At 34.8% G+C, this 25,741-nt stretch overlaps 2 protein-coding genes and 1 non-coding gene across 7 annotated transcripts; 2 read left to right on the top strand and 1 right to left on the bottom strand.

The window, feature by feature from the left end:
* The first annotated feature begins 2,289 nt into the window (after positions 1-2,289).
* On the top strand, positions 2,290-4,785 carry LOC132314887 (transcription factor MYB4-like). The gene is made up of 3 exons (XM_059813663.1): positions 2,290-2,672; positions 2,987-3,116; positions 3,980-4,785. Exons 1-3 carry the CDS (start codon positions 2,540-2,542, stop codon positions 4,473-4,475), a joined length of 759 nt encoding a protein of 252 aa, XP_059669646.1. The 5' UTR covers positions 2,290-2,539; the 3' UTR covers positions 4,476-4,785.
* Positions 4,786-8,590: 3,805 nt separating this feature from the next.
* Positions 8,591-8,663, bottom strand: TRNAR-CCG (transfer RNA arginine (anticodon CCG)). The gene has a single exon. It is a non-coding gene; the product is annotated as a tRNA-Arg (tRNA).
* Positions 8,664-8,741: 78 nt separating this feature from the next.
* Positions 8,742-25,168, top strand: LOC132311719 (protein CHLOROPLAST J-LIKE DOMAIN 1, chloroplastic). 5 transcript variants are annotated; one of them, XR_009483085.1, is made up of 11 exons: positions 8,742-8,925; positions 11,323-11,419; positions 11,537-11,641; positions 11,777-11,854; positions 13,032-13,087; positions 21,137-21,194; positions 22,479-22,604; positions 22,731-22,767; positions 23,894-23,965; positions 24,543-24,622; positions 24,795-25,168. XR_009483085.1 is itself a non-coding variant. In XM_059809779.1 (11 exons), exons 1-10 carry the CDS (start codon positions 8,816-8,818, stop codon positions 24,603-24,605), a joined length of 861 nt encoding a protein of 286 aa, XP_059665762.1. In that variant the 5' UTR covers positions 8,744-8,815; the 3' UTR covers positions 24,606-24,622; positions 24,795-25,168. The 5 variants fall into 5 exon arrangements, 3 of the variants coding, with proteins under 3 accessions (XP_059665763.1, XP_059665762.1, XP_059665761.1); XR_009483084.1 differs by having other exon boundaries at positions 24,543-24,641; XM_059809779.1 differs by having other exon boundaries at positions 8,744-8,925; positions 22,731-22,826.
* Positions 25,169-25,741: the final 573 nt, after the last annotated feature.

The raw sequence follows: 25,741 nt of genomic DNA, 5'->3' as shown, positions 1-25,741 counted from the left end.
TTGCAAAAGAAACATTGTTTATGCATTGCATCAAGAAATTTACTCACATTTAGGTCGCTCTTAAGGAAATTTTAACTCTCAATCTTCTACTTGGAAAGACGAGGAAGTATCATTAAACTACAACACCTGTGATAAATAATTTAAATTGAATCAAAATTAAGCAAAAATAAATAAAAAATAAAAAAAAAAGGAAGAGAAAAAAAAAAATGATCAATTGAAATCTTCAATTAGCAGATGTCTTAACACTCCAGCGGGTTAGTACCTTCGATGAATTTTGGAGTGTCAGACTTCGATTCTCTGCATGTACTAATCTAACTTTTAACCCTTCTTGTCTTGTAAATAAAAATAAATAAAAAAAATTAAAATCTTCAATTTCGAAAACTTTTGACCATAACAATATTCTATTTCAATATATATATAATATGTGTGTGTGTGTGAAGAAAAATAAGAATTGAATTTGGCATTGTCAAAGAAATATGATCTCATAAGACACTAGTGATGTGCATGAAAAGGTAAGTGGTCCTCTTTCTTAATGTACATGCTTGATCCTACTTTTTTGTGGGCAGATCCAGGGTCGGTAAAAAGTCATGGATTTTCATTGAATTGGCCTCGATGTTTAAAGGTGCTTCACTACTGTTTTTTGATTTTTTTTGAAGGACTAACCTATTCAAAACCCTTTATCATCAAAGCAAACAAGAAGATCTTGCCTTAGACTTTTAGGTTAATGTAGTCAAGATTGTTTTCATCATGTTGGTTTGACCTTTTAGCTTTTAATAGATTACATGGTAAAAAAAGTTGAATTTCTAAGACTTTAGTTATGTAAAAAACCAAGACATGTAAAAATTAATGTTTGTACTTTGTTGGTCTGAAAGTTATATTAATATAAGTGAAAGTTAGATTGAGTTTGAATTTGGACTAGAGAGCAAAAAGAGAGATTGTTGTAGTCACTCGTAGAAAAAAAAAGGGTACCAAAAATAATTTTTAATCCAATATGTTGGGAAATTGGAGAAATACCAACCTCATCAAATGACTAAAGCAAATAATTTAACTGTTTTTAACTTGGCATATTTGAACAATTAAGGTAGAATAAATAAATCGATCTAAATACTTTTATATTTAATCAATATAAGAAAAAAAAAAAAAAAATTGTTAATCTTTTTGGTGGTATGATCAATAGAATCATATATTAACCTTTATATTAGGTGGATCTCACTATATATATATATATATATATATATATATATATATATATATATATATACACACACACACACACACACATATATATATATATATTTGGAATTCACAAGTGAAACAATTTCAACTAACATTATTATGTTATTAATATTCTTGATGTTGTGATATATCAACAATATTTTATATATATATATTTTTTCACATATGAGGTATCTCACACCTTATCGATAAAACTAATCCACTACAGAACACACACAGCATCGCTACAAATCACGTGCACCGAACAAGACCGAACAAATCCAAAGCTTTACCTGACTACAACTTAACTCATGTGGGACAAAAAAATAAGTTGAATTTGTAAGACCCACTCTCTATCATTAAAAAAAACTTAATTGTATCAGTTATAGTGATGACATAATATACCATTTTATTAAATATTAACACTTGATGATATGACAAATCCATTAAAACAAAACATTTTTACTCATATAATAAAATACAATTAATTAATAGCATAAATAATCAAATATTAAAGGTGCATAAAACTCTTTCTCCTATATATATATATATGTATGTATGTTTGCACGCATGTTGCTTAATCCATTATATATATATATATATATGTATGTATATATATATTTATGTATGTATGTATGTTTGCACGCATGTTGCTTAATCCATTTTTGTGTTTTGATTCCCAATACAATATTAATTAATGGGTAATGTTTTACTAATGGATGCTGTGTGTGATTAAGTCACGAGACTGTAAAAACAGACACCACAAATTGTCGGCAATTACCAAAAGGGTAATTGGATCATGTGGCTGGCTCTGTTCAACTTCTTTTGTCGACATACGGGCGCATGTTTTTTTTGACCATTAAATAGAAAAATAAAAAGGCCTTTTGGGGAGGGTGACTTTGCTACCCAAAGACGAAGCAACCAAGAAACTTATTAGTGGATGCTCAATTCTGCAGATATACCTATGTAATGTGACAACATCATACCATCACTTTGCTTTTTTGAAATTAAATAAATCACATCAATTGTATGACATTTTATTTGAAGAAATCTCCAATGGCCCATCTATAGGATTTAACGTTAGAGAGTTAGAGAGAGAAAGTGAGAGGAGAGGCCTTTTTAATTAATTCCCATGAAAAGTGTGCTTTAATTTGCTTGTGAAAATCATGGCTTTAGCACTTACATGGTTTTTTAAAGGCCAGTGAGCCTAGCTTGTCTTTGGTGAGACCTTTAAAGAGTTTGGAGGAAGCTAGTATAGGCTAGGCTCTCACATGTAGGAGAGAAATCTAGAGAGAGAAAGCTAGAGAGAGAGAGAGAGGCAAAGATGGTGAGGACTCCTTGTTGTGAGAAGATGGGACTGAAGAAAGGGCCATGGACTCCTGAAGAAGATCATATATTGGTTTCCTACGTTCAAAGATATGGTCATGAGAATTGGAGGGCTTTACCAAAACTAGCTGGTAAGTAACTATATATATGCTCATGTATTTCTCATCAACATATATATATCTATATATATTTATAATTTATATTCTATGTTCAATAATGTTATATATGAAGCAATTATTTGAAATGATTATATATGGTCGTGTATTTCTTATCAACATGTACAAGTTACAACTCTAGCTAGGACATGATTAATCTAGTCGTAACAGTATATATAAAATCTTTGAATATATATCAATCTGGTGGATCTCACAAGTATCATACCAAATCCCATCAATTCTTTGAAATATTCTCATGAAATATGATTTTGTATGTTTAATTGGAATAGGTCTATTAAGGTGTGGGAAGAGTTGCAGACTTAGGTGGACGAATTATCTGAGGCCAGATATTAAAAGAGGAAACTTCAGCAAGGAAGAAGAAGAAGCCATCATCAAGCTACATCAAGTTCTTGGAAACAGGTGTGTGTGTTTGTGTGTGTAATGATATATATAGCTTGATTCATTTACTGTTTCTTCTGATCAAATCATTTTAGTTCAAACATGAAATACTATCATAATCTAAACTCATTCGTTCTTTATACCGCGAAAATAAAAGGGTAGTTGGTTCATTTTTTCGAGAATAGTTTTTAAAGAATAACTTATAACTATTTCTGTTTCTAGAGAAGTTCTTGAAAACAAAAACTAGGCGAACTATTTCTCTTGCTCTATGCTGTTTGGTTTTATATATTAAGCATGGTATCTTAACTATTGCCCCTTTTTAACCTATCAAAAACACCACCATATTGATATGGACATGCATGAATATTTTGTAGGTGCTTCTTCAATTCGACATTTTGTTCGTTAGGGTTTGATAGTGTGATAGCTCTGTAATTCGAATTAGATTTATAGTTGAATGAACTGCATTGCTGATATTGATTCCAAAAAGGAAACAATAGAATAGTAGGTATAGGCTGTACTGCTAGTCCATGAACAACCAACTATATATCGCACTGTAAAAATTGGATAGGTTTGATCTATTGTCATTAGGGCCTCCTAAAAGGATTTACAAAATTCATCGAGTTGTTTCAAAGGATCAAAACGGTCAGTTATTAATGGAATTCCTTGTCAGCTCTTTGATTAGGTTGTTATAGTACTTCTACTTTAGTTTACATGCTTCACTGTCACAAATTATTAACACACTTATAGGAAAACGATAGAAATCTTGGCATCTGTTATTGATTGATGTGACAAACTACGGGTCTTTGACACTGTCGATTAGAGTTGCACAAAAAATAGATCATTTTTTGTAGTATTACTCATATACGTATTTCTTTTTTTTCCAGGTGGTCTACCATTGCAACAAGATTGCCTGGAAGAACTGACAACGAGATCAAAAATTTCTGGAACACTCACTTGAAGAAGAAGATTAATCAAAATGTGGCTCACCCAGAAACCACAGGACACTCCTCTGATGAACCACCAAAATGGGGCATAACTTACACCATGAATTCAAGACCTGTGAATTGTTCAAGCGAACAATATTTGAGAAGTATATCCCATATAATACCAAATTCTACTCAATCGGCGCAGCCACTCGAGCAAGAAACCGCCATGAATGCCTCATCCAAGTTTCTTGAAATGAAAGGGAAGCAGCTGTCAATAAGTTCTGCCATGACAAGCAACTTTCAAGGTCTGATTGATCCAAGAATTGGGTTTTCGTATCCTCAGCTAGGATCCAAAGTGGAGCACAGTGATGGTGGCAATTCTAATATCAGTGACGATCACATGAATTTTTGGTACAATGTCTTCATCAAAGCAGGAGAGTCACAGAACAGCTAGGAACGACTTTCAAGGTCTGATTGATTCAAGGATTGGGTTTTGTTATTTTCTTCCTCCTCCTTTTTACGGGAAAAGGACTTGGATTGTTGGGTAGTCCAATTTTGACTGTTAAAATTTGGTTGAAAAGTTGAAAATGTAAAAGAGTGGTGTTGATGTAGAGGGCGGTTGAAGAAGTGTATACAAAAGTTATACAAGATATACTCCACTTTCTAGTAAATTGACGTCGAATCCAGATTCTCTTTCGTGTCATTTGTGTGGGGTCCTATGTTATTATATCGCTCATGATATAACTCATATACTTTTTATGCGATTTTACATGGCTTATGAAATAGCTCACATATATCTTTTATGCCACAATTTTATATCGCTTATACAATAACTCACATCAGGGTCAACTTTGAGATTAAAAAATTCTTGAGAGACTCTAGGTTAACTTTAAATGTGAGACCCTAATAGTAAATGATGACCCATCATTCTTGTTGCATTTGGAGGCTAGCCCATTATTCTTGCTCCATTTTGATGGCCCTAAATTTGGAGGCGAGTTACAATTGCTACGGTTTGGTTATAAATTTTTTTTTTGTGGCCCATCATTCTTGAGGTCCTTTATTTGTTGCATTTTGGTTATAATTTTTTGGGTTAAGTGCATTAAACCCCCCTCAACTTTCTTCTCTTTCTTAATAAACCCCCCTGAACTAAGTGAAGTACACTTAACTCCCTAAACTATTTCAATTGTTGCAAAGCGTTAGTGGGCCGTTTAAAACTAATGTCCAAAGAAGACACATGACTCACGTGACTAGGTTAAAATCAATAAAGACAAAAATAACCTTGAATGTGTAAAGTTGCTTATACACCAATGTATCGTCAACGAAGACAGAGAGGAATAACATATACAGATACACAAATATATATATATATATATATATATATATATATATATATATATATATATATATATATATATATCCCTCCTTTCTCTTCAAACAACCTACAGCATCTGTGCATGGCCATCACCTCCACCGTCCGCCCATGGCCACCACCAACACCGTCACGGTTCTCTCCCCCACTGAATATTTTTCCCTCACAACCACCTCACCGTCCACGGCTGCCACCACAACCGCTCTCTTCCCAATCCACCCCCCTCTCTTTGGCCTCCAACTCCGGCAACAACAAGAACTTCAATACCGGTGAGAAGTGGGTTTGTTCTGCAGCGGTAGTGACAGAGGTGCTCGGCGACGGCGAGCTTACCGGAGAACACAATGACTATTCGCGATGGTGGCGTTGAACCACATGGGCAGACGGTAATGAGTTGAACTGAAATGGCGGTGGCGAGCGAGGATGAACCCACGGGACGACGACGATTGTTCTTAACGATGGTCGCGGATCAGAACGGTGGCGGTAACGACTGTAAGAGTCGCGAAGCTTCAATGAATTACAGCAATGGTGGCGATGAATTTGTAAGATACCGGCGAGCTTACCGATGAGCAATGGAACTGAACTGGATATGGAGATTTGAGATCGAGTCACCTGAATATGGAGATTTGAGAGCAAATGAGAAGGATTTGCTGAAAATCAATGGCGAACGAGAGAGGATTTGCTGAGACTGAAAGTTAAGACTTCAAATTTGGGGGTTCTTGGGATATATATATATATATATATATATATATATATATATATATATATCCAAACTCAAGACCAAGTTCTCGTTTGCAATTTCTTGGGTTCGTTCTCAGCATATGATGCTCTCAATGGTGAAAATGATTTCTTTCTTCAGGCCAATTATGGATGTATGAGATTTTGATAGCAAAGACTACGAGAATGGTCTGGTTTAAAATGGTGCTTGGACTATAAATAATAATTTATCTTCCCTGCTTTAAGAGTTTTATATCTGGGAAATGATTGTTCTTAGCATATTTCCAAGGTGCTATATAATAAACAATTTGCAGTGATTACTAATGCTCTTTGAACCGTGAATTTAGATTAATTCCGTCGGAAAAAGGTCAACCGTCTATGTTTGCCGATCTCCGACCATAACAAATAACATATTTAAATGGAGAGAGACATGCATCAAATCCGATCAATCCCAATATACAACCTATTTAAATTGGAACCCATTTTGATATTTTGATGTTATTACTTCACAATTTCCCCTCATCTCCTTCAATTTCTTGTTGGCCCCAAGAAATATTATTGACGAGATGGACACAGAGAGGAGGGTGGTGGTGGCTGCCGATAGAGAAGAATTACAATTTTTATATATATATAATTCTCCACTAATTGAGTTGTCATTCTCTTATTGGTGGAGAATTATTTTTGTCCACTTCAATAAAATAATTCTGAGTTGGCCAATTTTCATTGGACATAGAGATTATAATTGTTACATCAGCCTACCCAAAAATAATAATAATAATAATTTTTTTAAAAAAAAATAATTCAACACGAAGGGCTAAATGGTAATTTTCATTTTCTATTAACGGCTCCTTGACGGCTCTTGACGGAGTGCAACAAAATGATAATTTAGGGGGATTTTACTTACTTCAGGGGGATTTCTTGCAATTAGGTTATAGTTGAGGGGGGTTTAATGCACTTAACCCTAATTTTTTTTTTTTTTTGGTGGCCCAACATTAATGGGCCTATAAAATTTGAGGCCCCTTAAATGATTTGATACATTTAGTTACACTTTTTTTTTTTTCTTTTTCTTTTGTAGCCCATCATACATGGGCCCGCAAATTTTGAGGCCCCCAAAATTCTGAGGCCCTAGGCGACGACCTTAGTCGCCTTGGGGCAGGGCCGGCCCTGACTCACATATATCTTTTATGCGACAACTTTACAAAATTTACGTCGCTTATGCAACATATATTTTTTATGGATCAATTTTACATCGCTTATACAACAATTCACGTATATCTTTTATGCGACAACTTTACAGATTTTACATCGCTTATGCAACATTTATCTTTTATGGGACAATTTTACGTCGCTTATGCAACATATATCTTTTATGGGACAACTTTACATCGATTATGCAACAATTATGTTTTGCACTGCAATGTATTGTGTTGCACTTAAGGATGGCAAAACACCCGTGCCACCATGTTTAATGCAGTTATGGGTGTGATTAAATAGTTTTAGGGTGGGGATAAAGGTTTTGATTGAAATCCTTGCAATTGCGGGGTAGGGATAGAAAAAGGTCACCCTGCCTGCTCCACCACCTTTATAGTGATAAATTAATTATAATTTTCACTTTATAATTTATTTTTATATTAAAAGTTATGGTACATATTAAGTAAACCTTAGGAAATCATATTCCAATCACTCAATATCACTGTATATTATTCTTACTTAACAACCTTTATACATTACTTTGATGCTTTTACAATAATATTAAATCTCAAGTTGCAGTTGAAAATGTGAATACTCATCTATCAAACATAAGAGAGGTGGAATTATTACTCTGGTTAAATTCGTAATATAGTCACAAAACTCTCTTAAATTCATCCACGTCATGCCTTGTTTCATAATTGATTTTGGACAAATATGAGAGAGACGAGCAATGTTAAATGAGGACGGAAATGAGGTAGGCATTCTCAGTCCCAAATCGCTTCATTACCATCCCTTGCACTAGCCACATAGGACCTGGTGTATTCATTTCCGCTGTATGAATTTAGGTTGAATAGGTATAGGAAAAGAAAAATGAAAAAAGTTTTCTTAATACACATCAAATTCTTTTACATAATTTTAGTTTATTAGACCATATGATTTATGCACTTCATATTCAAGTTCAGTAAATTAAGGAGCTTCACTTTGAGAAAAAAAAAAAATATATATCAAAATACTAAATAACATGTAATACTAAATAACATGTAATATGCCGTGGTATAACCTCCTTATAGTCAAAGAGGAAGAGAGAGGCTGATGTGTATAAAAAGTGTACCTATATTTTCTCAATGCTTAAAATTTAAAAAAAAAAAAAAAAAAACCAAAATTCCAATATTTGAAGTGTATGTGAGTGAGCTTATTTCTTGCAAATATTTTAAAAATAATAATAAAAAAAAAAAAACCAAAATTTGAAGTACTTTGTCCAATATGAAAAAACAAATTAATGAAAGAGTACCGTTCGTTCACGGTGGGACTCGAACCCACAATCTCCCGCTCCGGAGGCGAGCGCCTTATCCATTAGGCCACGCGAACACCCACGCTGGGTTTTGAGAATAAAAGCAATATTACTTATTTTTCACAATCGGTTTTGAGGATTAAAAATGGACAGAGTGAGAGAGTAGAGAGAGCTTAACGGCTATTGCAAATATTTTCTTAATCCTCCAAAGCCCTAACACATAGTAACAATGGCTCATCAGACGATATCGATCTCTCTTCAGTGCCCTAACGCACAATTTTCTCCGAAGATCTGCATTTTTAAACGGCCTGTTACAACCTTTCCCTCTTCTATCGTCAGGTAATTTATCCTCAAAACAATTTTCTTTTCATTCTCTGTTTGGTTGTTCAGAAAATTAATAATAAGAAAAAGAACAGATACAGTCTCAAATATTATATTTCTCACTTTTTTGAGAACCCAAAAATTTGAATTAGGTTTCTGTTCTACTTTCTGTATTGTGTGTTTCATTTCGTATGTTTGCTGAAAGGACCGAGGAATATATGAGAAATAAGAATTTAATTATATATTAAATCAACTCAGGCAAGCAATTTATTTGGCCAAGTTTGGTGCAGTGTTTTGTTATCTTTTGTCTCAAATAATTGAAAATCTATAATATATAATTAATTACCTTGCTCGTCTGACATTTTTCCTTCTTCAGCCACATATAATTTTAGTGTATTCAGAATTCAAATTGTTTGTCATGTATATTTTGTTATTTAAGTTCTTAATAGATATGCAAAAATAATGAATTCAACATCGTATACATATAAATATACATATATTTAGATATTTATGTATTATATCTCCTAATGTACATAAGTAGGAAGGTAGATGCATACAGAAGCATGTACCTGTGTGTTTGTTTTACGGATGCAGATTGGTTGTATGAAATTGAACATCTGCGACGGGCTTAATCCAATTAAGTCCGTAGCACGACCACCTGCTTTAAATCCAAGCATATGTATTTGTTTATTTGTATAATTTGTGATGAATATATATAAATATATATATTTTTATTTTTTAATTATTTGGCAAATTTGTTCTGTTAGGTTTTAGTTGATTTGACAAGAAATTTCTTAAAGATAGTTGAGAAAACAAAAGAATTGTCTTTATGTCTTGTGATTAAAGTTTAATTTGAAATGAAAAGGGACTTTGGCAATGTTTGGTTCTCAGAATGAATGAGGGAAGAGGAAAGAAGATGCTGGAAAATGGCTTCTTTGAGCTTGTTCCAATGGATTCCCTTTTCTTTTATTTATTTTTTCTGGCAGTCAAGTTAGGGGTTAAATCAGTTTCCTTTACTGGGGAACTTTTCTAGAAATATTTTCAGTTTTACTTAATCGATCCTTGCAAACTTTATACTAACACATTGTTTTCCTACATATTTTAGGAGTTCTTTTTTAACTATAAACACATAAATCATATTATTAGAAGTCCCACTGTATGAATATTATATATATATATAATTTTTGATAAGTACAATAAACACACCTATGTTCCATTGGATTTGAATAAGCATCCCTTCTTATTGGTTGGCATGAAGTATCACTCAAGCTAGAAACTAGAAACATGATACTAAGGTGCTGATTGATTACTCAATTCAGCACTTAAAATTCATCAAAATAAGTGATTTTCTAATTGTGTGTTTGATAGAACAATTAGAATCACTTAAAAAAAAAAAATTAAGTATTACTTAAAAGCAGTCAAAATTTAATGTGATAAGGACTTCATTTATCTTTTAAGACAGAATAAGCCGAGTGGTAGGGGTTTTAAAATATTATTCATTGGGCAAATGTACCCTGAAATAAATATTTCTGTCCCTCTCCATTATACCCCCTATGCGTCATTCCCCCGAATTTCCAGCGAGAAGGCTGCCCGGGGTCACCTTCCATGGAAATCCTATGCAAAGACTGAACCACATTCATCAGTTACATCCATCAACGCCATTACCTGCCAATCTTTTCATTGTAAAATTGAGAAGACAAACAAATGAACAATAACAGACCCTATCAGATCTAGTAAAAGCACTCTCTCTCTCACTCTATACACACACACACACACATGTTTATACAACTTCATCTCTTGTCGATTATTATCACAGTGAACAGATAAAAGAGCCAATCTATTTATTTCTATGCGTGATATAAAATGATTTTGTCTGTAATTCAATTCAATATGCATATTCTATGGTTTCTTTCCTCTTGTAGTAGTTCTTTGTGAATATAGGATTTTATTTCAGGAAGAGTGAGATATGTGTGAGATCTTGATTTAGGGTTTGCAAAGGCCTTACCTTTGGACCTTTAAAAAGGAAAAGAAAAACATGGAAATATAACGACTTTGCGTTCAACAATATATTATATAAAAATAATATGAGACAGTACCAAACATGACCTTACATGGGTTTGAGGTAAAATTTGTAAATTAAATAGTTTTTAGATATGAGCTATTTGTATTCATCAAACAATCTTAATAAATTTAATACTCAAATATTCAGATAATAGCAAACAAGTTTCACATTTGTAGATTTAACACTAAGAAATTTCAGAACCTAATTTTCAGTTTTATTAAACAGCACCTAAGACTTCTTTTATGTCATTAATATAGTGATTAACTAAATAATGAGAGGCTGTTACTTTAGTTTGTTAGTTTTGTTTCCTCCATCTATTGTTAACTATGGTATCAGGATATTGAATTAATCAGGTTTCCTAGAACATCTTCACTGAGTAGAAGGGTGGTTTGTGCCGCTTCCTCAGCTGCTGGAAGTTCTAGTTCAGACAGTAATTTCAATCCGTATGAGGTATTCAACTAATATCCTGTTTGTGCCCTAGAAATTGAAGTTACAATCAACTGAACCCTTAGCTGTTCTTATTGTCAATTGATTAATTGGTGCTTCACACTATTCCCCTGTTTCTAGGTTCTTGGTGTGAGTCCCATTGAGGGATTTGACATGGTCAAGGCAGCTTATGCAAGAAAACGCAAGGATGCTGAGAGGAGAGGCGATGAAGTGACTGCTGCAGAAGTAGGCTATTGTTTTTTTTTCTTTTTCCTTTTTCTCTTTTCTGAAACTGATGATTTTGTTTGTGACCCATATTGTTGAAAATGAATAAACATTTACACTTTGGGAACCTGTGGTTTGTAAATGTATTATTTTCAGTTGGAGAAGGCATATGACAAAGTCATGATGGCACAATTAACGAATCGGAAGAAGGGTGTGACATTTGGTTCATTTAAGGTATAGTCAATGTATCTGTTTTTTTTTTTGTTTGCTTCATGTTCCTTGCATTTGAGGGATTAGATAACATGATGTACATGGTTGTAAGGCTACTGCAAGGGTTAGGTCTGTGTCCAATCTACCCCTCCCAGCACCCTCGATTGGGACCACACTGGATAATGACCATTCTGATAATTTGATAGTGTTAATGTATCACAATATTAGCAAGATTAGTTTTATGCACAGAAATTTTACTGGAACTAACAAAAGCTTTAAAAAAAGAAAATAGGTATATCGTCATCTACATTTTAGTCGCTCTATTATGTCTTCTTAGTGGGTTTTGCTTGCAGTGAACTTATATTTTGTCAATGTTGTTAACTACCAGCTACTCCAAAAGCTTAAGCTGTTAGAGAGGGTGTAACTTAAATATATAAATCCTTCAGCATCCCCTCATGTGTGGCTTTCTTTTGGTCCAGCACGTGTTTTTCAATTTTTAATTTAGGGTGACGGTGGGGTTTGAACTCAAGACCTTTGGCTTTGATACCATGTTAACTACTATCTACTCTAAAAGTTTAAGCTGTTAGAGAGGGTGTAACTTTAGTTTTAAATCCTTCAACACTTCCCCTCACGTGTAGCCTATTTTTTTGGTCGAACACATGTTTCAATTTTTATTATCAGGGTGACAGTGAGATTTGAACTCGAGACCTTTGGCTCTGATACCATGTTAACTACCATCTACTCCAAAAGTTTAAGTTGTTAGAGAGGGTGTAACTTAAATATATAAATACTTTAACAAAATACATGCACGCTTTTTGAACATGCACCTCTTCTTTTGAGGATATCAGGAGATATCACTCAACTAAAAGTTGGTGGTCTTGGCTTACACTTAATGTGGAGCTTCCTGTATAATTATTAGGTTTAAAAACACAATACTACAGCCTAAAGAGATATTTTTGGAAAATTATTCAAATATCACTTCTTTGTCTATGAAACAAGTTCTCAAATCAATTTATACTTTTTTTTGTATGTAAATTGTTTTTTATCATAATGTTTGATGTCTTTAATATGGTCTTAATTCTTTATCTGTTTTATCATCTACATATTTTTCTTATGTTCTGTTGAATCTTTAAGCTTTTTGATTTCTCCGTTTTAGCATCTTCCTAATATTGATTATTGTTCTTCTATGCTTAACATACAGGTTTCAAAGGATATCAAATATGCTGATAAGCAGCCAATTGTACCATGGGGCCCAAGGTCTGACCTTGCATTTTTAAATTGCTTATGAGTATCATTAGAAAATATTGTGACTGAATTCATCTTGCTTAGCTTAGATTTATTCAATTCTTTCAATTTTTTGTTTTCTTTCCCCAGTGTGTGGTCAGCTACTACACTAGAGCCCCACATAGCACACATACTTAAAAGGATTTATATAAAAAAACATGTTTGATACCAACCTTTATTGATCGTTCTAGATATGCATTTGATACTTAAAGAAGAAACCATGATTAAAAAATAAATATTCAAAATTTTTAGATGTGTTTAATATTCTTGAATACTTGTGGACATGAGTCTAGCATATTCAAACATCAAGAGCATGCCTCTCTAGCATGAGATGTCAAGAAAAAAATGATAATGAGGGTAAATCATTTCCAATTTCGTCTTAAGACTGTCCAAGCAACAAAAGCGTCAATTTTCTTTGGTGAATTTCAACTTTATAGATACACAAGCAGATTGTCTTTTGAATTGATTTTTTTACAGCCATATATTTTGCCGTGACCGCTATGTACTCGCATCTTATTTCTGTTAGTTTATTGTTTTATTATGTTCCCGATGTTTCATATTCATAATCTTTATCAAGTGTGATGACGCAAATTTATGTTTAAAGCTGTCACATTTTATGCAAAATAACGTCAAAACAAAAAAATTACGTGTCCAGTGTACCCCTTCTAGCACCCTCACAAGAGGGACCAGATTTGGATAATGTTCTTTTATTTTTAATTTGTATCAATATTGATGCTTTATGGGCGGAGCCATGTGTATGATAGACAATTGTCAAACTGTGACACTTTTTGCACACTCTTGGAAATGTCCACACATGTTCATACACATGTCTATAATGTGTCCATAAGTGAATATTAATTTTAAGCATGTGCCACATTTTCGGGTGTTCGTTGATGCATTTCAAACATGCCTTGATTGTTGGGTAGAACTTAAAAAGCTAATAATCTGTATCTAAATAATTTGAAAAACTTCACCTGCTTTTTTATTTTTTTGCATAAAAGAAATATAATCATATGTGGTGATGATTTCAATTGAATAGGGAGCAGAGTAGGAAGAGAAATGAGTAGTCAGAACTGTGTGCTTATGTGTATTTCCATGTTTTATTCTTGAAAACTTTTTGGTTGATGGTTGCACTTTTGGGGCTTTGGGTGGTCCCCTTGGAGGCTTGGACCCCTTCGCATGTGTGGCATATTAAGCAATCATTGTGCTCTGTGTGTGTGTGTGTGTGTGTGTGGACCAGTTGGTAAATGCTTTTACTTGTAAAACCGGAGATTCCAGCTCTTTGGAGACCTTTAAGAAGATTCTTCATGGGGTATTCATAATCTTTTAATTGACGGGAATTCTGAGGTTGTGTTGCACTTTTTGAGATTGCAGTTTTCTATATCTTGTTGTCATGCATGCTTGATGGAAGAAATATTATAATTATTTTGCTCATTAGAGAGATTTCTTGGATACCAAGATTCGCCAATTAGAAGGTAAATTTCTTGGCAGAACGCGGTGCTCCAAAGTCGGGGGATTATGGGGCCTGTTTTTTTAGGTGTTTTTAGACAAGTTTATACATTTTCTCACAAAATTTTTTATTCTTCCTCATTCTACATTTATGTTTAGGAGTATTTTTCATCCTCTCCCTCCTGTTTCGTCATTTATCCATGTTTTGTATCTACATCTATGAAATCCATTGTGGCACTATTTATAAATAAAACAATCTTATAAGCACATGTCATTAATTACTGATACATGCTTAAATATAAGAGATTAAAGTGACATTTCAAGGCATTTAGAGTTAAATGATGAAAGGAGTTAAATATGCTCATAAGACTTGGTAATCAAAGGAGTTAACTATCAAAAACCAAGGAAATGTCACCAAAGTATAAAGTGGAAAGAGTTGAAAGGTAACAAAGAGAGAAACTTTTTTTTAAAAATGCTACAAGGAACACAATGCAATTGGAATGAAAATGTAAATAATCTCTGGACAAACATAGCGGATTCTATTAGGAGTGTGGTGAAAGAGACTTTTGGGAGAGACGAATGGAAAAAAAAAATTTAATAGAAAAGAATAAAGTGGAAAGAAAATGTCACCAAAGTATAAAGTGGAAAGAGTTGAAAGGTAACAAAGAGATGAACTTTTTTTAAAAAATGCTACAAGAAACACAATGCAATTGGAATGAAAATGTAAATAATATATGGACAAACATAGCGGATTCTATTAGGAGTGTGGCGAAAGAGACTTTTGGGAGAGAAGAATGGAAAAAAAAAAAATTAATAAAAAAGAAACACGGTTGTGGAGTACTTAAATACAAAAGGTAATACAAGACAAGAGGAGAAGTTCTAAAGAATGGCAAAAAAAGCTAGAATGAAGAGGAACTAGAGAAATACAAGAAACTAAAAAATTAAGCTAAAAGGATGGTAGCTAGTGGCAAACAAAATTCCTTAGATGAGTTATATGGAAAGTGAGGTACAAAAGAGGGTGAAAAAAGTATTTATAAGTTGGCAAAAATTAGGAATAAATTAACAAGACATATGGATCAAGTTAGATGTAATAAGGACGTTGATAAAAAAATATTAGTTAAAGAAGATGACATGTTGAATAGGTGGCAAATTAATTCCAACAACTCCTAAATGAGGAATATCCTAGAGAGGACATTGAGAATACTAAGCCTAATTATTCAAGGGAAAAAAGCAATGAACCTAATCTTAGTATGATAGATAAAATCAATAGGAATGAGGTAGAGAACACATTGCGAAAAATGGGAAACAAGAAGGTGGAAGGACCGGATAATATCCCTATAGAAGTGTGGAGAACCTTAGGAAGAATCAGAAATGCCCAATGAGTGGAGGGAAAGTACTATAATACCAATCTACAAAAAAAAAGGAAACATACAAAATTGCAACAACTATAGAGGAATTAAACTAATGAGCCAGACTATGAATTAGGGGGAAAGGTAATAGAACAAAGACTAAAGAAAGGATGTAACGTGTCCAAAAATCAATTTGTATTTATGCCACAAAGATCAACAATAGAGGCCATTTACCTATTAAGGCAACTAGTGGAGGATTGTAGAAGTAAGCAAAAAGATTTACATATGGTTTTTATGGACTTGGAGAAGGCCTATGATAGAGTCCCAAGAGACATGATTTGTTGGGCCTTGTTGAAATATAAGATCTGTTGGATGTTAGACATATGTTACCAAATATTAGGCTACCTAACATTGTGTGGTAATGTTAGGTAGGCTGCGAAACTTTCTGTTGTAATGTTAGGTAGGCTGCCTAACATTTCAACTTCGTGCCTATAAATAGGCTTTGTATCACTTGCATCAATAACTACAATTTAAAGACAATACATTTAAAATATATACATTTTACGAAATTCAACTTGGTATCAGAGACGGGGATGGTACCATTCGCCCCATCCTCGGTGGCGTTCAAGGTGAATGTTGTTAAGGGTTTCTAGGTGCTATTGTGTGTTTTGTTTGGGCTCCCGGTGTGTTTGGCACTATCGTCCTTTGCCTTGTTAGGTTGCCGGTGTGTTTGGCACTATCGTCCTTTGCCTTGTTAGGTTGCCGGTATGTTCGGCATTATCGTCCTTTGCCTTGTTAGGTTGCCGGTGTGTTCAGAAGCATGGTGTTCGCCGTTTCCATATCTCCAACAGTATTTATTGCCTTATTTGGGTTGCCGGTGTGTTCAGTAGCATTGCAGTCTTATTGTGGAAAGGATACGGTTGATATCTTCGCTACAGCTTGATAGGGAGTGTTGGAAATCAGATTTAGACTAGAATTATTCAATGTTAGGTGGTCTGAACATTTGACCATTGAAGGCAATGTTAGGCTACCTAACTTTGACTATTGGAGGCATTGTTAGGCTGCCTCACTTGTTACCAAATTTTTTATTGTCATGCCTATAAATAGGCTCTTTGTACTCAAGTAAAATATAGAACTAAACATAAGTATACACAAGTTCATACAACTTAATAATAGAAATGCAGCCCTTAGTGACTCTTGTTCTATGGATGTAGGGCTTAGTGCCGAACCATGTAAATCTCTGTGTGTTCATCTTTCGTTGCTTCTTGATTTGCATTTTACAAAATTCAACTAAGTAGAAAATCTCAATATGTATGTATTTTGAATGCATTGTCTTTAAATTGTAGTAAATGATACAAGTGATACAAAGCCTATTTATAGGTACAAAGTTGAAAAGTTAGGCAGCCTAACATTACAATGTTAGGCAGTCTACCTAACATTACAACAGAAAGTTTGGCAGCCCACCTAACATTACCACACAATGTTAGGTAGCCTAATATTTGGTAACATATGTCTAACATTCAACAGATCTTATATTTCAACACTTCCCCGCAAACTCAAGATGGGTTTTTGGAAGCCAACTTGAGTTTGGAAACGAAATCTTGAAAACGATGTGGATCAAAAAAAGCATCCGAAAAAGTCGGAACAATGTCGAGAAAGGCCGGAACAACGTTGGGAAAGGCCAGAACTAAGCCGGTAAGCTGCCGAACACACCGGTAGCCACAACAAGGCAAATATGCTACGACGTCTCCTTAGACCATGGATTCAAACTTGCAACGCCCTCATTTTAGTAAACAAATTATATCTAAACAAGGAACAAAACCTAATAGAGGCAGAAAACACACTGCCCAAAACAAAAAACAACCCAAAACAGAGAGCTCTAACAAAATCGAACGACGAAAGAGAAATCTGGAAAATGACGCCAAGCACGCGGTGATGGCTACCAGAACGGAATGGCAACGGAGATAGAGACCTTAAATCTGCAAGAAGGGGATGATGATGGACCGCTACCGGAGATGAATCTTATACCACCATCTCCGACGGTGGCTTTGATACCAAGTAGAATTTTGTATATGAGTGCAAATATAAAATGCAAGATCAAGAAGCAGGGGAAAATGAACACACAGAGATTTGCATGGTTCGGCATTAAAGCCTACATCCATTGATCAGGAGCTACTAAGGACTACATTTCTATTATTAAGTTGAATGAACTTGTGTATACTTGTGTTTAGGTCTATGTTTTACTCGAGTACAAAGAGCCTATTTATAGGCATGACAATAAGAAGTTTGGTAGTAAGTTAGGCAGCCTAACAATGCCTCCATTAGTCAAAGTTAGGCAGCCTAACATTGCCTTTAATAGTCAAATGTTAGGATCACCTAACATTGAATAATTCTAGTCTAAATCTGATTTCCAACAGGCCTTACGAAGAAAACATATTCTTTTAAGACTTATAGAACTTATTCGAGATATGTATAAAGATTCTAAGATTAGAGTTCATACTATATGTGGAGATATGATTGATTTTTCCATAAGAGTAGTATTACACCAACGTTCAGCGCTAATTCCATTTTTATTTAGGGATAATTTCACCGACACCCCATCAGGTTTGGCCAAATATCACATTAAAACAATTTTCGAAAATAACTATCACTAAACCTACAAACGTTTGTTCTGTCTTTCATTCACACCCCAACCGTTATGTGTAGAACTCTGACACTATATAAAATGACTTAAATACCCTTTGACTTTGTCAAAAAGCCATATAACCCAAAGAATTAAATAAAAAGACTAAAATATCCTGACATACTTTACAAATTTACAATTATAATATATATATATATATGTGTGTGTGTGTGTGTGTGGTGTTTGTCAACAGGTGGACTATCCAATTAAGGGGAAGGTTGTCAGAAGCAGATGGCATCTTATCTTACCCAGCAGCTATAGTAGAATGAGTATATAGTAGACCAGTGGGATCAAACTTTCATTCTAATAGAAGATCTTCCCTGTTTACACTCTTAAGTTTAAACAATTTGCTTTGTTTTTGCTATTTCAAGTGTTGGGCAATTCCCTTACATGTTAGGTGTTGCTTAGATCGAAACTAGACCTCTTCTTCCTTTCTCACCACCACTAGTGACGTCGGCCACCACCATCTACCAGTCTCGCTATACTCACTCTAACTTATCTTCAACCATTATCCCCAGTTTGTGAATCAATTATTCAGAGTTTAAACCCATCACCAGCGCCACACCTCAATCACCGGCAAATCCCTCTTCTCTGGCGAAGCACTACCTCCCCTTCCTAACCAATAACTTTGTAATCCAATCTACCCATCGAAGTACCAATGCCCCAATCAACTACCACCACCAACAACTACATAATAGCCTCCACTACGACACTTGCCACATCCACTTCGATGACTCCATTGCAATTTTCGATGCCGTCATCGCACTGTCGTTCGCGTGCTTGCCATCGCAGTTCGGCAGCGTATCTATTTCTCCCAAATTTGATGTTTTCCTTACCACGGCGGGTCAATTAGGGTTCCAACAATTCCCTGTGTCGCCAACATGCCGAGCCTAGGTGGAATGATTTTTGAGAATTTTCTATTTATGTAAATACTCCAATCTGTTTCGACTTCAGCTTCGGCTTCACAGTTATATATGTATATATATTGTAAATTAAATATACGCGCAGTGTTTGTTTTGTCTTAATACAAAGTGGTTGTGGGGTTGGGATAGTGGTGGCGGCTGCTATTACAGTATTCATTAGTTGGATACAAAGTGGTGGTGGTGATTGTGGTCGGAGGTGGGATGACGGTGGTACACGTGCAGAAGAGGGAGAGAGTGAATTTTAGAGAGATAAACAAATGAGGGCAATTTTGTCTTTTAAGTTTGCTGATATTTTGAATTTAAATAAATAAAAAAAACTAGGGTAAAGTTGTCCTTTCACACGTTTTTAACGGTGTTAGTGACAGAAAAGCAAAATTGGACCTAACTGATAGTAATTTTCGAAAGTTGTTTCAGTGTGATATTTGGCCAAACCTGAGGGGGTGTCACTGAAATTAACCCTTTTATTTATGATAATCATGGATGAAATAACGAAGGGCTTGCAAGTAGACCTTCCATGATGCATGTTATTTGCGGATGACATTGTGCTATTGGATAGCCCTAAGGAAGCCTTAGCAATAATAATAGAAGATTGGAGAACGGTTCAAGAATCAAAAGGATTAAAAATTTGTAGAACAAAAACGGAATACATGGAATGTAAATTTATTAGTGATATAGGAATTTAGGAAATGATATTATAGTACTACCTCAGTCCCATTTTAAATGTCCACTTCGTGTGAGTTACAGTTCCCGAAGTGGACTGTTAATATGGAATGGAGGGAGTAATAAAAATTCAAGACCAAAGCATTGCTCAAAGTAATTACTTACCATGCTTAGGATCAATTGTACAAAAGGATCGAGAGATTGATGATGACGCAAGTAGTAGAATTGGAATAGGTTGGACAAAGTGGTGGAGGAACGCTAGTGGGTTTCTATGTGATAAACGAATGCAAATAAATTAAAAGGGAAAGTATATAGGACAGTAATTAGACTGGCTATGTTACATGGGGCGGAATGTTTGGCTCTAAAAATGAAACATGAACAATGCATCCATGTGGCGGAATTGCGGATTGTTAAGATGGAGGTTAAGAATAACTAAGAAAGATAGAATTTATAATAAAAGAATTAGGCAGAGACTAGGAGAGGCGCCTGTAAGTGAGGAAATAAGAGAGAGTAGACTAGGTGGTATGGGCATATTCAACGCCAACCTATAGATGCACCCGTGAGAAGGGGAAGATTGATTTGCATAGAGGGTGAGAGACATAGATGTCGACCAAAACTAACAAGAATGAAGTGATAAGAAATGATTTCAAAAAATTAAATCTAGAAGAAGATATGGCCTATGATAGAAGAGAGTGGAAAAAGAGAATCCATGCGGCCCGTTTGTATGGGATAAAGGCAAGGATGATGATGAATCTTCTGCTCTGTGAAGAATTTGTACATTAACGTCTCCTACTTCCCTTCACAGCTCTTTTTTCTGTGGCTGCTGTCGCTGTCTTGATTCCTTTATTAGGAGACTTGACTTGTAACTAGCCTTCTATTTTTTTCACATGTCCGGCAATAATGGATGCTTTTACAGAGTTATATAGTTTGTTAATTTAGTGCATGCTTATGTTCTCAGGTTCACCAAGTCCAGTGTTCAAGATATGCGAATCAATATGGCAATATCTGCTGTATTTGTAAGTATGAAGTGGCAGTGAAGTATCTGCTCTCTTTATTGTCGTCATTGTTGTTATTTTCTTTTGCAAATGTGGTTAGTCAATACAATGTCTATCACTGAAACTACGAGGATACGAATGTGCTTAATCATCAATACTAATTTTGTGCTAACTGGACATAAAAATGTGATTTGAAGTTCAGATTTTCAGTTTTTAGCTTCTTTTGCACATGCAGGGAATTGAGAAGTTAGAGGAGGCAATTACCATACAGCTTTTGGCTATCTCTAGATTTCAATTATGCAAGCTTTTCAAAATTTCAGATCCATGATTGACACTTTTAATAGATCTGTGCTGTAAAATTAGTTTATGTAGCCCTTAAATCAATGGTGTCAATTTTTTTGGTGAATAAAGGTAATACGTGAATGCAAGAGCTAACAGTCATGAAGTGGAACGGGTGTAAAAGCTGATTTGGGAACATAACTAAGAGGCGCTTGCTCTTTTGTGTGTGTGTGCGCGCGTGTGTGAGGGGAATAAAATTTAGTATGTCACTTCCCAAATCTGAGGTCACAGTCGAATTGTCCTTTCACCTCAACCTGGTGCGTGACCTTGGGATTGAATCCCAAAGTAAACACTATACGTACGTTATTTAATATCAGATTGGATAATTGTGTCATAAATATAATTTTCAATTCACTAGTTGTCACAGGGATCAAACTTAGCTTAATCTCCATTTGGCTAGGCCTCGGCTTAGGACTTTTTCAATGCTCTAACACTAATACTCAAATATAAATTCATAATGATTTCGTAAATACAACAATATGTCTCTCAGCATCTACAATGAAGTTTCTCAACTACTGCTCACCATGTATCATAACCTCACTACAAGGTTCACTCAGTGCACATAAATAAGATACTCAAGTCTCTACTCATTACCTGTTCTTCAATGTTGTTTCCTCTTTGCAATCAGACTATCTGATAGTAATACTAAATGTTGTGGAACTTGTGTGAAATTGTCAGTAACCATCAGATACGTTCGACTTTTTGGAGGAACAGGAAATTTTAGCTCCAACTTTTTTATTTTGGTAATTTGGTGCATTAAATTACTGTGCTTAAAAGAGATCATTGAGGTGCATGGAATATTAATTTGTAGGGACTGCAGTTATTGATATGTTTTCGTAGTCTAGCTCGTGTAATGCAATAAGTGAATCTGATTTTATATTGCCCATTTTTTTTTTTTTATCCATTTGGTACTGTTGCTTCTTCCTTTTCAGTGTTTTGATCCTCGATTTTTTTGTCTGTCTGCAGACAGCTTGGATTTTTATCAAACGCAATGCTGAATGGAAACCTTTGCAATTTTTAGCCTTTGTGTTTGTATATCGGATTTTTGAGAAGTTAAAAGCATTTGAACCAGCTGTATCCCCAACACTTACAGTAAGTTATACTAGAAAATTTAGACTCATGTCTTCATGTGCTGATAATCTTTTATTTCAAATGGATGAGGACTTCCTTAATCTAATGTTTCAATCTGGTGAATATTTAAGTTGATCTTCTCTGCAGGAAGATGGTGAGGATGAAGGGCGAGGTCTAAGAATGGGTAAAAGACTGCTTCGTTCTCTAGCACTGGTTTTTGGTTGTATAGCTGTTTCATCCTTGGTATGTGATTCTATTGGAGCATATATTGCATTATTGTGCTGTATACTTGTAATCTGACGGCCATAAAACTTCACTCTTCTGAGTTCCTTATATAAATTGTTGAGATATAAGGTGCTCATTTTGGATTCACTGGACTTCATTTTCCCTTTGCATCTTGTATCCATATTGAAATAATAATTCGAAATTTCACTTAGCTCTTCTCTTTTTGTGTGGCACTATCAATGACCTATCTGGACTTCATTTTCCCTTTGCAACTGCCGCTTACTATATATTATAATTCCAACAATCATATAGGATAATAACAAATCTTCTTCATCTATGGGCACTCTTCATTGCCAAAAATTGCCCTTATTCAATAACGTCCAACAATAATTGCTATACTCCATTTACTTATCAAAAAGAAATAATTGCTATACTCCATTTGCGTGTCTCAGCATATTCTCCAGCTTCCTTGAGCCCTCCCCCTTCTTTTTTTTTTTTTATTTGTCATTTCTCACTGGCTATTCCTCAAGCAAAGTCCTCAGTCCATGGTCTGCATGGCCCCCATGCATATATAATGACGGTGATGATTTCTTTCAGCACAGTGTTAGTGTTGTTTTAGCCACCTCTCTCTCTCTCTCTCTCACACACACACACATTACACAGACACATGTAGATGGAAAAAGCCCCAAATTCATATAAATAAATATTAATAAAGAGCCTTAGCCAATTTGGGAACCACACGTTTGATTGGCTTGTTTACAAATTGTGATTTTGTGCATGATCACTCCTTCAACACACTGGCGCACGCATGCACAGACGGATTTGTCAATTAAAAGAATATGTTACTAGGTCATTTTGTGCATGCTCACTCCTTCAACACACTGGCGCTCGCATGCACAGACGGATTTGTCAATTAAAAGAATATGTTGCTAGATCATTTTAGCAGCTTTAGCTGGATGCTGAGATAAATTGATTGTTGATATCTTTTCGTTTTTCAGTGGTTGCTATTCTCTTGATTGTCTTTGACTTTCCGGTTTCTTTATTCTTTGTTCCCATGTCACTTTTTCTTGTTTGGTTGGTTGCAGGGATTCACTGGTATCCTAAATTTGATCGAGTATGTGGGCAGTTTTATACCTGCTTTCTTATACAATAACCAGGTAGATTTGTTGTCATAAGCAAAAGGCTCTTATTTATGGGTATTTTGTATCATGCTTGTGCTTTTAATTCTCTTATGATGCATGGCATGTTGGTTGCATGTTTTTAATGAACATATTTCTTGCATTCATATTTATACTTCTAAGTGAGGAGACACATACCCATAAACACCACATTAGGATGCCTGAAAAGTGCTTGCTATTCTAAAACCTATACTTGAGAGAAGCGGTTCTTTAAGAAATTGACATTTAGATACATTAGACACTTTCATGGAGCTCTATTTCTTATGCATATTTGCAAAAACGCACCAAATATTGGCGGCTGTGCTTTCTATCAATGCAAAATGACTTTTTGTGTCCGAGCTGTTACAGCTCTTGTAATCTCATTCAGAAGCTACTTTAACAAACAGTCGTCAGACGTATATTTCTCAAGTGTGCAGTTGTAAAGCTGTTTTGCCAAAATGACTATGCAAAGAGTTTTAAACACATACAAATTAGTTGTAGCATTGTCAATGTATTGATCTTATCTCATCAGGTGGCTTGTTACGTGCCTGCAAATGACAAGTTTGTGCATGTGCAGGAACTGTTTGTGACTGCTTCAACGGCACTCATGCTCTACATTTTGGCTACATATTACAGATGATGAATCTTTTCCACTGGGTGAGGAACAAAAGCAAAGGTTACACCTGGGAATATGTTGGCTTTTCTGTTAATTTAGCTACCAAATTTTGTCGAATGAGAGACTAAAATCTTATAAGTTTTAACTATAGAAATAAGAAAATGGTATTGGTTTTAAGCTGTGATTATCGTACGAATGCCATTTTTTTTGCAGCTCGGGTTAGGGTTGCCTGCCACAATGCAGCCCACAAAAAATTCTTTCTTTTTGCTGCCATTTCTACCCAACCATGATCGAATGCAAGAATTATTGCTGCGATGTTGCCAAAGCGATTATGATTTTATAACATGCAGTGCATTAGAAACCACCTAAGGATTAAACCGGGACAACATGGATTCGATTGAAGTCCATTAGATGATGTGTTCTATACTAAGATTGTTTCTGGGTTGGTTAATTTTCTTATAGGGTTTGGAAGTTTTTTAGGAAATCTTTTTTGCTGCTAAATTTAATGGGCTTCATGGTATGGTATGTTGCACTGGCTCAATCCATTTTACAGTTGATTCTTTTAATCCAGTATTCTATTTTATTTATTTATCTATCCAAATGCAAACTGGTTAAAGGCTATGGACCAAGAAAACAAGCAAATGAGACTCTGTAAACAAAAATACAAAGTTCAATGGTGTCATTTCGACTTTTTATTTAGAAGGAAATTAGTACCTGGTGGAAGTCTTGAGACCCGAGAAATTATTACATGATTCGGGATTACATGGTCCCGGCTTACCGCACACACCTCGACATGCAAACAAAAATTAGAATAAAATTGACGCATTTGCTTACATGTTAAAATTGCGATTTGTCCGGACTATGTAGTTTGAACTCATGTAAAAAAAAAAAAATTTACAAATTTGCTTCCATGTTAAGTTGTTATTGTCGTGTAATTTTGGACCATGTAATTTTTTTTTTTGAGAGGACCCGATTTCATCTCCAAACTGTCCCAATCCAAATTCAAACTGGTTAAAGGCTATGGACCAAGAAAACAAACAAATGAGACTGAAAACAATAGTACAAAGTTCAATGGTGTCATTTCGAATTTTTATGTAGAAGGAAATTACTATCTGGAAGTCTCAGACTTGAGAAATTATTACATAATCCGGGATTACATG

Source organism: Cornus florida, unplaced genomic scaffold (assembly GCF_030987335.1).
Source record: "Cornus florida cultivar Cherokee Brave unplaced genomic scaffold, ASM3098733v1 CherokeeBrave_3.0.0_Hap2_Chr06, whole genome shotgun sequence".
NCBI classification, from domain to species: domain Eukaryota; kingdom Viridiplantae; phylum Streptophyta; class Magnoliopsida; order Cornales; family Cornaceae; genus Cornus; species Cornus florida.
The sequence above is the reverse complement of the archived record's forward strand: the minus strand, read 5'-3'. Positions and strand labels throughout refer to the sequence as shown.